General features: G+C 35.1%; 1 protein-coding gene across 1 annotated transcript in view; it reads left to right on the top strand.

Annotated features, from left to right (window-relative positions):
• The window catches only part of CFAP46 (cilia and flagella associated protein 46), a 75,925-nt gene that overhangs the window by 22,075 nt on the left and 39,566 nt on the right, over positions 1 to 14,284 (top strand). Inside the window, exons 17-26 of the mRNA XM_074831623.1 lie at positions 1,824 to 1,969; positions 2,497 to 2,630; positions 4,169 to 4,381; positions 5,624 to 5,837; positions 6,170 to 6,319; positions 7,040 to 7,147; positions 9,163 to 9,344; positions 11,316 to 11,447; positions 13,453 to 13,618; positions 14,137 to 14,221. Of these exons, the coding sequence (XP_074687724.1) occupies positions 1,824 to 1,969; positions 2,497 to 2,630; positions 4,169 to 4,381; positions 5,624 to 5,837; positions 6,170 to 6,319; positions 7,040 to 7,147; positions 9,163 to 9,344; positions 11,316 to 11,447; positions 13,453 to 13,618; positions 14,137 to 14,221 (1,530 nt within the window). The remainder of the gene's footprint in view (positions 1 to 1,823; positions 1,970 to 2,496; positions 2,631 to 4,168; positions 4,382 to 5,623; positions 5,838 to 6,169; positions 6,320 to 7,039; positions 7,148 to 9,162; positions 9,345 to 11,315; positions 11,448 to 13,452; positions 13,619 to 14,136; positions 14,222 to 14,284) is intronic.

The following is a 14,284-nucleotide window of genomic DNA, read 5'->3' as shown; positions in this document are numbered from 1 at the left end:
TTTTTTCTTCAGATTGTTTCCAAGGTCCACTTAAAATAGGGCATACTCTGAATGTTTACAGGGGTTTATAATTCTATCTGTGTCAGTCTAAAAACTTTTCCTGGGTAGGCAGGAGCTCAAGACACTTTTCATCTCTGTTTAGAAGTGTTTTAAATGATTCAGTCAGAGATTGCTGAAGTCAGTTGATGCTTTCAGAGGTAGAACTTCACTAGAAATCAAACAATAATTGTAATCTTCCTGAAGGTCTCCATTCTCAAGAACTGTAGAGTGGCCTCTTGGAAACCCATTCATACTTCCACCAAGTGCTGCATGTTTCTGTAAATGCAAAGGAAACAATGCTGCATTTGGTGGAGCAGTTGAGGTGATCTATTCTGGGCAGTTTCTAACTGTGGGAATACTATCTGTAGTTAAATGAAATGTGAATAAGCTTGTAGATACTCAAGGCAGGAAGATTAATTTATGGTTGAAGTTTGCTGAGAACAGTTGGCACTGTTCATTTTCATGTTTCACTTAATTTTTTTCTTTACTACTACTAATTCTAGGATCAGTGGGTGAGAAAAGTTGTTTTCCTATATATCATATTGAGGATAGGGCAGAGATATTTGTTGTAGTGTTAAGAGCCCCTACAGAGTCTTGCTGGGTTGTCAGGCCTGAATAAAGGTAAGTAATTCAAGATGTTCTAGAGGTACAGAAAAAGATCATACCGTTTCCTATTAATGATGCTTTTGGTGCATGGTTGCCCAGAGTTTCTGGGAAGTAACTTCTTTTTCCCTTTAGTTTGAAAAAGAGATGAAAGATAAAACATGGCTAGTCTGGAGAAAGTAAATACGTGTGATTGGTCTAGGAACCAAGAGCAATCCAATCTATCAGACTGTAGGTTTTAAGAAGACAAAAACATTACTACTTAAAAGAAATTAAAAGGTTATTTTGGAATATTGAAGTATGGTTTAAAAATAGACTAAGAGTAATAATTTAGATTTATCAAAGAGTATTGAACTTGATGGGTTGAAAAGAACCACTGGTTCAGGAGATTGCTTGGATGCAGATTCTGAAAAACTGTGAAGTTTCAGAGCCAGGTTGGATGGAGACTTGAGCAACCTGATCTAGTGGGAGATGTCCCTGCCATAGCAGGGGGGTTGGAACTAGACGATCTTTGAAGTCCCTTCCAACCCAAACCATTCTATGATTCTTTGATTCTATGATAGGCTAGGAGAAAAAGTAGCTTAGTGTATCCTACTTTTTATGCCTTTCCTCAAACACCTGCTATTGGCCAACAATGTAGAGGGAACACACTGTGACAGCTTTTATACTCTTCATGTTTATACTAAAATAATCTTGGTCTTTTATTGTTGTTATTAAACCAAAGAAAAATAATGCTATTTTTCTCTTTATTCATGTGTATGTTGCCAGAAAGTCAACCCCATCCACGATTTAAACACACTGAGATTTTAGCCACTACACAATGCCCAGTGCTCTGCTTCCACTGAAACAATAAAATTGAGCTAGATGGGTTATATTCATATTAATGTAATTTCAGTATGCATGTTATGACTGGAGCAAGTTATTGGCTGCAGATATTGAAGTTTGTGCACAAATGCAGCAAAATCACAGGTAACCAATACCTCAGCACTGCCTGAGAAGAAAGGGGTGGAGTGCAATAAATTGTACAGATGAAAAAAAAAAAAAAATTGAGTGAAATAATTTTAAATCTGTGCTTGTTAACTCTTGTAGATTTAAGAATGTGTAGGGATTTTTAAATTTTAAAATGATGGCTATTTTTTTCTGATTTGCATGGTAGTAAGAATGGATGTATTTATTTATAGCACAGAAGAAGAAAGCTAGTACAGCTATGATGGATGATGATCAAGGTGATAGCTTACCAGGAGAATCATTACTACCTGCTAAATCCTTCTCTTTTGAAAGAGATTTACTCAGAATATTAGCAGAAATAAGATTCATTAATGCAGAGGTAAATAAATTACACAGCTGTCATTCATATTTTGTTTCATTTAACTTTGTTTTAATGTATGATTTTATGTATAAATCTTTAAAGCACTTGAGTTTTGAGTTTAGTTATTGCCTATCTCCATGAAACTAAAGTAAGCAGTAGTTTCATGAAGCATCTTTGTCAAAATACTGTGTGAAAGTAACTGTAGCAATACTTTCACTGCAGGTGGTGGTAACACTTTTTTACAAGGAATTCTATTGTAAATGTTTGACATGTGACATTATATTGCTGGATCCTTAAAGTTCCAGTATGCTTAAAATATTTTTTTTCTTTCCTCAATGAAATGATTTAGTAAAATTAGCTGTAGACGATTGGAAGGTTATGAAGTATTTTACATTGTATTTCATATAGTTGTACATGCCTATGCAACATCTGAAAAAGCATTTTATATTTTTTAATTTTTGAAGAGGTTACAACAGTAATACTAAGTCACAGTCTATTCTCACAATGATAACCTGGGTAAAAATTTTTTTTCTGTATTTTTCCAGGCAACTGTTCATTTATTAAGATTGCAGGGAGTTGAACTGAATGATCATGCTGTACCTCCAGAAGATACAAGCCAGTATCATCCAGGATACGTTTCATGTCTTCCTGAAAGTGATCCAGAATGGAAAACATACAGGTGCTTTTCTTTGATACATAACAAGACCTGGGAACTCTAACATATTGTTGTTATCACACACAGATGATACTTGTAAAAGTTATTTATTCTTGGTAAAATTCATTGTCACCAGATGCTTCATATTTGGAGGTAGCCATGGTAATGGGAAAAGGAAAAGAATAAGAATGTAAAAAATTAGTTTGAAATAACTTTTCTTTAGTTTGCTTTCATTCTGGAGCATGCATTTTATTTTTCATTTAACATTTATTTCTCTGAAACTAGAAACTAGTATCCCAACCTTGAAAACTAGTAAGTCTGTGTTGTATTGACATCTAGACCATGAAATTCTATCTTTAGAAATCTCTTGCCCCAAATCAAAAAACTTTTGTCTTGCTTCATAGCTCCTATAGCCATAATGATGTCTGAGTACCTGAATACATACAATGAATTACTTCAGTTTACAAAACTAGTCTGTTCCATCCAATCAATGAAATGAATGAGGCAGAGTAGAATTATTGAGCAATTATTGTTTTTTTTTCTGGTCTAACATGGTTATTTCTTGTGAAGAAGGAGAGGGGGGAGAATTCTGAAGGTGGTATTTAAACTTTCTTCTGTTCACATTCATACTAACATTAACCTTGTTGTGACAGTGGCTATGTCCTGAAAGAGCTCTCAGGGGTGTGTCCCCTAAGTCTGTTCATGAAGTCTGAAGATTATGTAAATCTCTCACATTGTCTGTTTGTAAATATTCACTAAAACAGTCTAAATTGATTAGAACCAAGAGACAAAGATGATGAGGATTCTGTTCCAAAATTTGCTACTAAGTTGTTGTTGAGTTTACCCAATCAGATTAAAAACTCATAGGAAAAAACCACTTTGGTCTATTGTGTCCTATACCGTTGTTGATATAGTAATATCCCGTGTCTGTGCTTTTGGTTTTGTGACTTAACCACGGTTATTCAAGACTGTATTTTTAATATTGCTTTTTCTAAGTAATGGTACATCTTGATAATTAGGAAAAAGAAAAGAAATAAAGTTACTGGAAGAAAGTTATTTCATAAATATTAAAAAGATATTATTCTATTAAAAATGAATTAAGCATTTCAGAACATCTGGAGATATCTTGTGAATGCCATAACACATAATGGTTGTTAAATGAAAAATATGCCTCCTTAACACTTGAGTGGAATGCCTTTTATCTGTGTTCAGGTAGAGCCCTGTCATGGATATTTAATGATTTCTAGCACTGATGTGTGGATTCACATACGCATTTTAAAAAAACATGTAGATGAAGCATGAACTATAGATGCTATTTTTTAAGCTAATAGCATTTGAGTGTCAGAGACTATTCATTTTATGTTGATACTAATTCCTTTCCTGAGTCATCTTCTCATCCAAGTAATATATAAGTTAATGGATGGTGACTTAATAAATGCAACTGAAAAGAAATGAAATTTTTGTTGTTGTTGATTGAGATGTGCTACTGCATATTTAACCTTACCATATAATTCCTTTTGTTGAAGTTTTGGAATAACAGCTTCTTTATATTAATTTTCTAGTTTATGGATAGACTACTTATCTCAATATGCTATGGAAAACTTCCAACGCGGAGCTGAAATAGGAAAAGAATTGAATGAAGCCTGGATTGTTCACAATGCTGTGGTGTATATCTTAAACTACAACAGACATCTTATCTCTTCAGGAAGACAGAGGGAAATTATGGATTATCTGCAGACTCTTCTTGGAGCCATCAAGACTGTTGGGCACAATGGGTAAATTTAGATGTCTGGTTATGAACATGCTCTTTTTACAAACATTGTAAATCACTTTGTGCTGTGAAAGACTTATTGTTGACTTTCATTAGTAGTAGAACAACTTTGGTATATACAGACTAGTTCAGAAGATTAATTTTGTGGTGTGAAAATGACTTTTTAATTCTTTCTATTTGTTCTTTGTTACTGTTCACTATAAGCCATATTAACTTTAGACTAAGCAATATTAATTTCTCTTCGTTGTGGAACAGCAACATATGCATGTGAAATATTTTGTTAAGCTAGTCAGAAAGAATCAGGAAAATTTTCGTAGTCTGTGGTTTTTCAGGACAGCTCGACATATGTTTGCTTGCTGTCAGTTGCTCTGAAGTTGAATTATGCTGTAAATATAGTTAATTGTAAATATTTCTAATCAAAGCAAGATGGTTAGTCCTGGTTCTGAAATATATGAGAAAAGGGGGGGGGGGGGGGGGGGAAGGGAATGTGCACACTAATAGACCATGAAAATAAGAACATAGATTCCACAGTGGTTTAGAGAAATCCTGTCCTGTAGTAAATGCAATGGGAAAATGATTGACTAGGAGAGAGGAGATGCTCAAGGCAAAGTCTGACTGTGGGACAAAATCCTAGAAATTTTAGCACATTATTGACAGTGACCTCAGCACTAGGCAAACCATTAGGGTCAGCAGCAAAGAAGGCTCTTTTAAGAGTATTGGAGAACAAAGCCTGAAGTGCAGTTTGTGCAGAAATGAAGACTGGTAATACCTGCTTATTAATTCTGATATTTATCTTAGCATGTATCAGCAATAATATCTTAGTCATAATTCAGTTTGTGTTGTCTCAAAAGAAAATAAAGTAATTCCAGCTCAGCAGTTGATTGGCGTGAAGAATAATACAGTGTAATAACTAAGTGGTTTTGTGAGGGGGTTGGCTTAAGCATGGCAGCCCACTAATAAAAAATTTTAGATGTGTTTGACATAAATATGAGGGATTTTTTTTCCTGTGAGGAAATAAAAGCTTCAATTATATAAAGAGCTGAAAAAAATATGATGCAAACAATGAAAGTTGGTTGTGGTTTTTTGTATGTTTAACCATTTAAACTGCTTTTCCAATGAGAGAACTTTTTGTAACATCCATAATTTTACTTTCTAAGAAAAATCGAGATTTTCAAGTAAACTTTATTACTTCCTCTTATTTTCATCTGGTGCAGTATGTGTTTTTGATTTCTGTTTACTTCTACAGAAGCACCACAATTTTATTGATATTATGTAATGCTTTGGCTCGGGGCTTAATTCTTTGTTGGATTCCAAAGCCAAAACTTGCTGAGAAGAAAAAAAAAGATGCAGCAACAGATAGGAGTAGAAAAGCTGAGGCAAAGAAACATGAAAAAGCAAATGTGATCCAGTCTTTTTCAGTAGATCCCAGTGGACTTCCTGATATCAAAGCTGCCTTAGAGGTACAAAGCCCTCATTTTTTATAGTCTTTTTTGATGTCATATATTACAATTCATATTAATTAAATTTTAGAAATTTTTGCAAAAAATAAGCTACCATCTTTTACAGTTCCTGCCAGCACAGGTCCTCCCCAAATGCACACTGATGTTCCTTTCTAACTGGGGCTGAGGGCTGTAACTTATATTTGCTACATGGGTTGGCTTAATGGAGATGATGTTAGGCTTAGAGATGCATGTACAGTAATTTTAAAATAACTAATGGATGGCCAGTTCCATACAGAAAGCTTTCCACATTTCTCCTGTGTTTCAGTCTCTCTTTTCTTCTTCGTGTTTAGATTTGTGAATTTGCCCTAGATGTGGTAACTGGAACCATACCTAACGAAACAGTACCTATTGCTGCACAACAACAGATCATTGCTACTTGGGTGAAAGCTAAACAGTTACATCAGCAGCAGATCGAACAGAAACTTGGGACTGAGGAGAAGGTATTATTTCTCTGAAATCTTGCATAATGTTGACACTTATTTGAAAAATTAAAATTAATAACTTCATTTAATAATGATTGAAATTATCCGTGTGTATGTTCTTCTATATATTTGAATCAATGTGAAAATAAACTCTGGCTGTAGTTCCCATAAATCTTTACGTAAACCAGGAAATTTTTCACATTGGGCATACCAGTGAGTCCTCCTGTTTTTAGCTGCCAAGAATAATTATGGTGATGTTTGTCATATGATGACTGTATAACAAAGTTGGGTTTGTATTCATACATTTAAAATAATAAAATGGTTATAATAAAAATGGTAAGAAAAATCAGCTATATTTATATCAACTTTTTAATATGGTCCCTTTATATATAGAATATGGACCTAGTAAGTTGAAAAGTAATATTTTATTCCTATCTTTTTATTTTATTATATCTGTAAAACTGGAATCCATCAGTGATATATGGAATTTACATTCATTGTATTGTTGCTATGTTTTTTTAATGTAGCATCTGTAGAAGTTCGAAGTTCACAATGTTAATTAAAAATAAATACATACATAAAATCCCCCATTTTAAGGACACAATAAAAAGAGGAAGACTTGCTTAATGCAGATTGAGGTTTTCAAACATAGTTATTACTTTGTCATCTCAATTAATGTCCTTAATGTTTACTTGCAAAAAACAATATTGTTGATGTGACTTTTTTATTTCTGCTTAGAATAATGATGAAGCACAAAATCCTATGGCAAGAATTCTTGTTGGTCTAGAAATGTATTCATGCAATGGCTTGGGTCTCATGGATTTCACTGTTCCTAGCTTATCTCAGGTATTTAGTTTTGTTTTATTAGCTCTTGAATTTTTTATTATTATTATTATTATCATCATCATCATTATTATCATTATTATTTATTTATTATTATTATATTAGACTGGGTATCAGGAAGTATTTCTTTCTAGATGGGGTTGTTGGGCGTTGGAATGGGCTGCCCAGGGCAGGGGGGGAGTCCCCATCCCTGGAGGGGTTGAAGAGTCAGGTTGACCCAGCGCTGAGGGATCTGGTGGAATTGAGAACGGTCAGTGTGAGGTTCATGGTTGGGCTGGAGGATCTTCAAGGGCTTTTCCAACCTGGACGATGATTCTGTGATTCTCTGAATTTTAAGAAATTGCATAGTAAAAATGTGATTTTAGTTTAGGAAGGAGGCAAAATTCATTTTGAAACTTTTATTGTACCATTATTTCCTTTAAAACTTCCCAAGAGTTTGAATAGTTATGACAGGTAAAAGATTTTTGTGACTGAATATTTTCATTTATCCAAAAAACAAATAGCATTAGCATACCAGTATTAGAATTATTCATGTTATTTCTATAACCATCAGGTGAGCATAATGGGTTCAGATGAATTCTGCAGAGAAACATACTTCTGACCTTTCATTTTTGTGGAGAAAACTTTCTAGAATCATAGAATCATTTGGGTTGGAAAAGACCCTTCACATCAAATCCAGCCATTAACCTCACACTGCCAAGTCCACCACTAAACCATGTCCCGAAGTGCCACATCTAGGTGTCTGTTAAACACCTCTAGGGATGGTGACTCAACCACTTCCCTGGGCAGCCTGTTCCAATGATTGACAACCCTTTCAGTGAGGAAGTTTTTCCTAATATCCAATCTAAACCTCCCCTGGTGCAACTCGAGGCAGTTTCCTCTAGTCCTATCACTTGTTGCTTGGGAAAAGAGACCAACCCCAACCTCATGACAGCCTCCTTTTAGGTGGTTGTAGAGAGGTGTATTTTGGGGTTTGTATTGGAAATATTCAGAATTTCAATAGAAAACTTCATGTTAGTGAATTTACTTTTGGCGGTTGCAAGGTAGAACACAACTACAATTTGTTACTATTTAAAGAAGTGGCTTTTTGCTGAACCTTATGCAAAGCATAGTTTCTTAAAGTACTTGCTTTTAGTCAGTCTTCCATGATTACTCATGCCAAATAGTGCTACACTTTTCCTGTGATCCTGTTGGTTACCAGGCTATTCAAGAGAAGTAAACGTGGTGTAGAAAGGTTTATACCCTGTATTTTCAAAACAGTGAATTGTAGTCTTATCTGTTTGATCACCACATTTATAATTTCTACCTCCTGTAAAGAGCTTTCTTAGAAGACTAAGATGTGTTTCCCCATTTAGCTAGGAATCTGGTGACATTGTCTAACACTTTTGTAGATGTCCTTCTTTCTGAAGACTGGGATCTAGGTCCTTATAAATATATAGGTATCTAATTCTAGTTGATCTACAGATGTACGCCAAATATTATGAGTTAGCTGTAGCTGTTAATTCAGTGGCTTAGTTTTGGAGTGCGGTATTGTAGTATTCTCATTTTGACCAATTCATTAGCAATTCCCATTATCTTAAAAAGATGGAACTTTCTGACACATGCAAAAGCAAGAAAGATGTTTAGATCCTGTAATGAAACTACACATGAAATACTGTTATTGTAGAACCAGTTCTATCTTCCATTCTTACCTTTGGCTTAACTAAAATGGACTCTGAATTTCTGAAGTCCTGTTCCACTGATTTTCAGAAGAGGACTGAGAACATGTAGTAAGTTCTGGCAGATACTGCTGGTCAAAAAGCATGCGCACTTACTACAAGGTAAACAATGCTTCTCTATTATATATTTTGATTGCTGTAACTCTTTGGTTTTCTAGATTGTTTTATCAGGTACTTGTTCCATGTCCAGGTGGAATGTGTGGAAGGTACAGCTGTAAGCATGCAAGTGCTATAGAAAAGAGCATGATAAAAACCTGAGATTTAAACTCTTCTTTTTTTTTTTTTTTTTCTTTTTTCCAGCTAGTGAAATTGGCTTTAGAATGCAGTTGGTCAGATTCCTTAGTGGAATTGCAGACACTGACACGACTGGCGTATTTTGCATATGTGTCACGTGACTATGAAATAGTGATGACTTGTTCCAAAAGGGTCTTGCAATCAGATGAGATTTTTTTCCACAATAGAGATACTAAGAAATATGAAATGTAAGTATATGGGATTTTACATGATACTGTGATATACTTGAACTAAGTTTTGAAGAAAGAGTATATAGGGTGAGTGCATCTGATCATGTAAAGGTGAAAGAATCTTTTTTACAAAGAAACTGCATGGTTTCAGGTGAATGCGAAATTTTCCTACTTCTGCTGACTCTGTTATTACCAGTTGCATAAGTACTGCAGATGTTTTAACTCCACAGCATAGCCTGAGTAAAAGGCAGTGTGAGATCCAGATTGCAGCTCTGGACCCAGTTCAGGAAGATACATGAACTTTGTTACCCAAGTGAGTCAGTAGGTCATACACACGTGCATTTGAGTGTCTTCCTGGGGAGCGCTGCTTTTCTGAAATGGTCTCTGGCAGTCATGGCCTTTTCACACTTGTTTAATTTCCAAGCAGGAAGTAGCTTATTCTAGCTCTTTTGCTGATGCAAATTGCTTCCAGTGCTGAACTGGCTCTGACACACCAAGGGTCTGCACAGTTCATGGAACAAGATGGAGCTGTGAGTGAGAATAGGCGATAGCGGCTACTGTATCCCAGGCTTTGGTGTCAGGTGGTTTTTATGGTCTTTATTACCACCTGTTCACATTGGTGCAATAGGCATGTAACTCATTTCTTTAAAAGCCCAGTGTCCTACTTAACTGATAAAACTTTGATCTCAAAGAAAAAAAGTTTTAGTATATAAATGGATCTGTTGAAGTCCTTTATTATAAAAAAGGTGATATCCTTTGATCCTTCTATTTTTTTTTGATAATTTCCTCCAATGTGGAGGAATGTAATTTTATCAAAAGAGGAAGGAATCAACTCCTTTTAGTAACAGTTCGTTGGAATGTAGAAAGTTTGAAATAAACATGTGAAACACTTAGAATTTATTGTTAATTTTTCTCTCTGAAAAATAATTTCTCTTTAAAAAAATATTCTGCTCTTTGAAATTCATGGTTGTTTGCTACATGAGGAAAAATACGTAAAACCAAATAAGATATCTTAATACGAAATTATAGTTTCAGAACATCACAGAAATTGAGAAAATACTTGCCGCATATCTAGCGATCTGCAAACGGGTGAATGATAAAATGTTTGATTCTTTGACAAAAAAATGTAGTCGTGGATTGTCAGTGCTGTTTCCAGAGAAATGGAAGATAAATTTAGTCATCCCGTGGTAAAGCACAACTTCAGGACAAGGAACGGTTAAACATTTGGTTTTAACTTTTTTTTGATTGTAGTTAACTTGTACTGTAGAACGCTGGTGTCCTCTTGTGGACGGAGATCATAACTGCATGATAGTTCTCACCACAGAGTAGGAACTAGGCCAACTAGAATGTCTACATTTCTGTATAAGGTTGCACATGTAACTAAGAGTTTAAAAAGAATCTTGCAAATTGTAATATTTCTTTTCTTACAAAATCACTATTAGCCAAAGATATAAAATTTATTTACTTATTTATTTTTAACTGTTTAACTGCTGGGACTGAAATCTACATTCTTTTAAATGTAGTAGAATATGATCCAACTCAATTTCACCAGAGCCCTGTGCATACTTTACCAGACATAAGTGAGAACAGTTCCGTAAGAAAGTTTCAGAAAGTCTCTGATTTTCCCTATTTCTGTTTTTAATTGCTTGCCATGTAAGCTTGAGTTTGGACTAATACTTTGTTTAATGTAGAATAGTGAATAATGGGGAGAAAACCCCAAATCTATTGCTAAGTGTAGATAATAATTTTTAAAATCTGATTTCACTGTTATTTTCATTAGAGCTGTGAAAGAGATATTTTATTTCTGATATCTTTTCAGAAAATGTTCAATTTTTCAAATATTTTCTGATTTTAAAAGTCAGTAGAAGCATTTGTAACTTCCTAAGCTAGGGACATCTATTTAGTAACAACTTGAAAGCATTGTTAATAGTAACTGGTATGTTCTTAGACTGTAAGACTAGCACTTATGAATTATTTGCCTTTATTCAGGCCTGGTAACAGAGTGAGACAAGAAATGTTAAGCACTACTGCCTGTATACAAGGAAAGAGTATAATGGAAAATTTGTCTGGAAGAAAAAATTTGCGTGTAGCAGCATCAAAAGCCTTTGCTCAGAGTGCCAGGTATATTTTATTTTAAGAGAATACTAATATTAAACAGACCTAAAATTTGATTTACAGATCTGGGGATCAACATATTATCTCCCAAGACTGATAAAAATCAAAATAGTTATGAGTTGAAATGCTTAACAAAGGATTTGACAGATTTTTGCAGTTTAGTAAATTTATCAAGTACCTTCCACGTAGCAGGTCTTGCAGTATCATAGGAAAATCTGGTTGGAAGGGACCTCAGAAAAGCTCAAAGCAGGGCCAGCTCAGGGCCTTATCCAGTCTGGTCTTGAAAACCTGCAGGAATGAAGACTGCACAACTCTGCGAGTAACTTGCTCCACTGCCTGACTGTACTCATGGGGAAAAGTTTCTGCCTATATCTACTCTGAACCTTTCTTATTTCAACTTACGCCCATTTGTGCTTGTCCTGCCATCTGCTATGAAGAGCCTGGCTGCTGCTTCTCAGTAGCTTTGTTAGGTTATTAAGAAACTTCCCCTCATTAGGTCCCCTGAAGCTAACTCTTCTCCATGCTGAACCAGCCCTGTACTCTCAGCCTCTCTCCTCAAGGCAAGTGCTCCAGTCTCTGGACCATCTTGGTGGCCGTCCACTGCACTGAGCTCGTTGCAGTTTGTCTGCATCTGACATGTGTTGGGTGGCCTAGAACTGGATGCAGTAGTCTATACGTGGTCTAAAGAGTGCTGACTAGAGGGTGATAATCAGTTCCCTTGGTCTGTCGCCTGTCCCTGTTAATGCAGCCCAGGATGCTGTTGGTTGTTGCCAGAGCACACTGCTGGCTGGCTTTCAGCGCAGCCTCTGCAGCAGAGCTACTCTGTAGCCAGTCAGCCCTCCTCTACTGTTGCAGAGCATATTAATTTTATGAACTGTATGTCATGAATCGAAAGTGGAAAGATTGCCTTAAATAATGGGAAGGTGATACATGGATGATGCATGATTTTGGTATGAATTGTTTGCTATTTGGAAGAAATAAATTAATGAACAAGAGTAGACAGAACTCTTAGAAGATAAACACAGGATGGCTGATGTGAGGCTGTTAACGTTGTCATACTTTCTTCTTTCCATTGGCCATTAAAAAGAAAGCAATAAATGAAGTTAGACTAGCCAGTGTAACAGAACTCTAAGGTGCTGTAATGTTCCACATGAATCTGTATTTTTTTAAATTTTTATGTTATGACAAGCACTTTTTCAGGAAGGACTGAGCATATAGCTCAACACATTCCAAAAGGGTGACAAGAAGTGGTGAGCAAAAACTAGGCCTTAATAAGTCTAGTGTTAAGACATAAGGTATTGTGAGCGTATGGACTAAAAATCATGAAACTGTGGGAGCAAATGACAAATATTGCCAGATTCAAAAACTACTTTTTTGAAAACAGTAAAACTATTCAATGGGTGATTTTTTTTTCTAATACCAATCCACAGTTTTTAGCTAAATTCTAAAGCTTTTCCTCACTCATATGAGTACTGTGTTGTATCACAGTCTGGAGAACTATTAAATTTTATTAATTCAAAGTAACGTTTGCATGGAATATGCAGTTTGACTGCAGCTAGAGGCATTTGGGGTGTATTCTTGTTACAGTGGTACTGCACTATGCAAAAGCCATAGTATTTTAATAATTGTTTTGTTCTATTTTTTAATGTTTTTAGAATGAGAAATTAACATAATAGGAGGCCAAAAAAGTAGATTATTCTGATAAGAACGTATTGAGGAGATAGCTACTGTTTTTTAATGAAGGTTCTTGAGCTAAGATTACACAGAAATACAATAAAACCATCAATATGGTACTTGTTTATTGCTACTTCTGCTGAATGTGTGAAGGTGTTTTGTATATAAAAATGGAAAATATCTTTTGTATGAAGCTCATATGCAAACCTCTCATTGCTGAGATTATATGTGGTGGTGCCTAGATCAGATAAACCTGGATGTCTGTAGAAGTAAAATCCTTTATTTTGGCTAGAGTGTGGTTGTTTTCCTTCATTAATCTGTACTTCACTTTCTTCAGGTATGCAGGTGAAGCTGGAAATTATTCCCTTGTAATGTTTGCAGCTAGACACTTTTGGAATGCATGTTTACCTTTGCTATGTTCTCCACGTGACAGAGAGCAGTTTAAAGAACCTGCTGAAATAATTCTTAAGAATATAATTAAAGCAGAATCTAAAAATAAACAGGTGAGAATATCTAATAGGTATTGTTAATTGTGCTTTTGTTTAGTTATTGGTACTGATGATAAAGAAGAATTTGGGTTTGCTCTGAAGCTCTGGGTGCGTACTTCAAGATACCTTTCCTAAGAGGGGAAAGTGACTTATTTGTCATGAACACATATATGGTTTTGTACCTGTATTCACACAGCACACATTCATGCATGCAGGGAATCGCAAACTCTTTTCCATTCTAATATTCTCTGACAGAGTCCTTCAACATTTTGTCTTATTTAATCAGTGCAACTGGTTGAATATTAGTGAGTCTGGTTATTACTGTATTGGTTTTGTATTATAGAACTCATTCTGGAGAAACGGCTGTGGTTTTCAGCTCCATAAGTAGCTATTTAAATAACGGGTTAATAGTTCATATTAACCGTATTAATTGGTTTACAAATGAAACGGAAGTTCAGTAATACATAAAGACATATGTTAACTGAAAGATAAAGGGTTTTTTTTGCTTTTTTTTTTTTTTCTGGTCTTTTTAGGAGAAGAATGATACGTTGCCTTTGCATCAGTGGATTACAAAGGATTTTCAAAGTATTGGGTTATCAGTTGGATGCTTTCTCCCAGGCATGTTCTTCCTTCTTTTAATCTGGTAATAAAAAAAACCCCCAGTATTTTGTAATGTCATTA

This window comes from Strix aluco, chromosome 7, assembly GCF_031877795.1.
Source record: "Strix aluco isolate bStrAlu1 chromosome 7, bStrAlu1.hap1, whole genome shotgun sequence".
Taxonomy (NCBI): domain Eukaryota; kingdom Metazoa; phylum Chordata; class Aves; order Strigiformes; family Strigidae; genus Strix; species Strix aluco.
The sequence above is the reverse complement of the archived record's forward strand: the minus strand, read 5'-3'. Positions and strand labels throughout refer to the sequence as shown.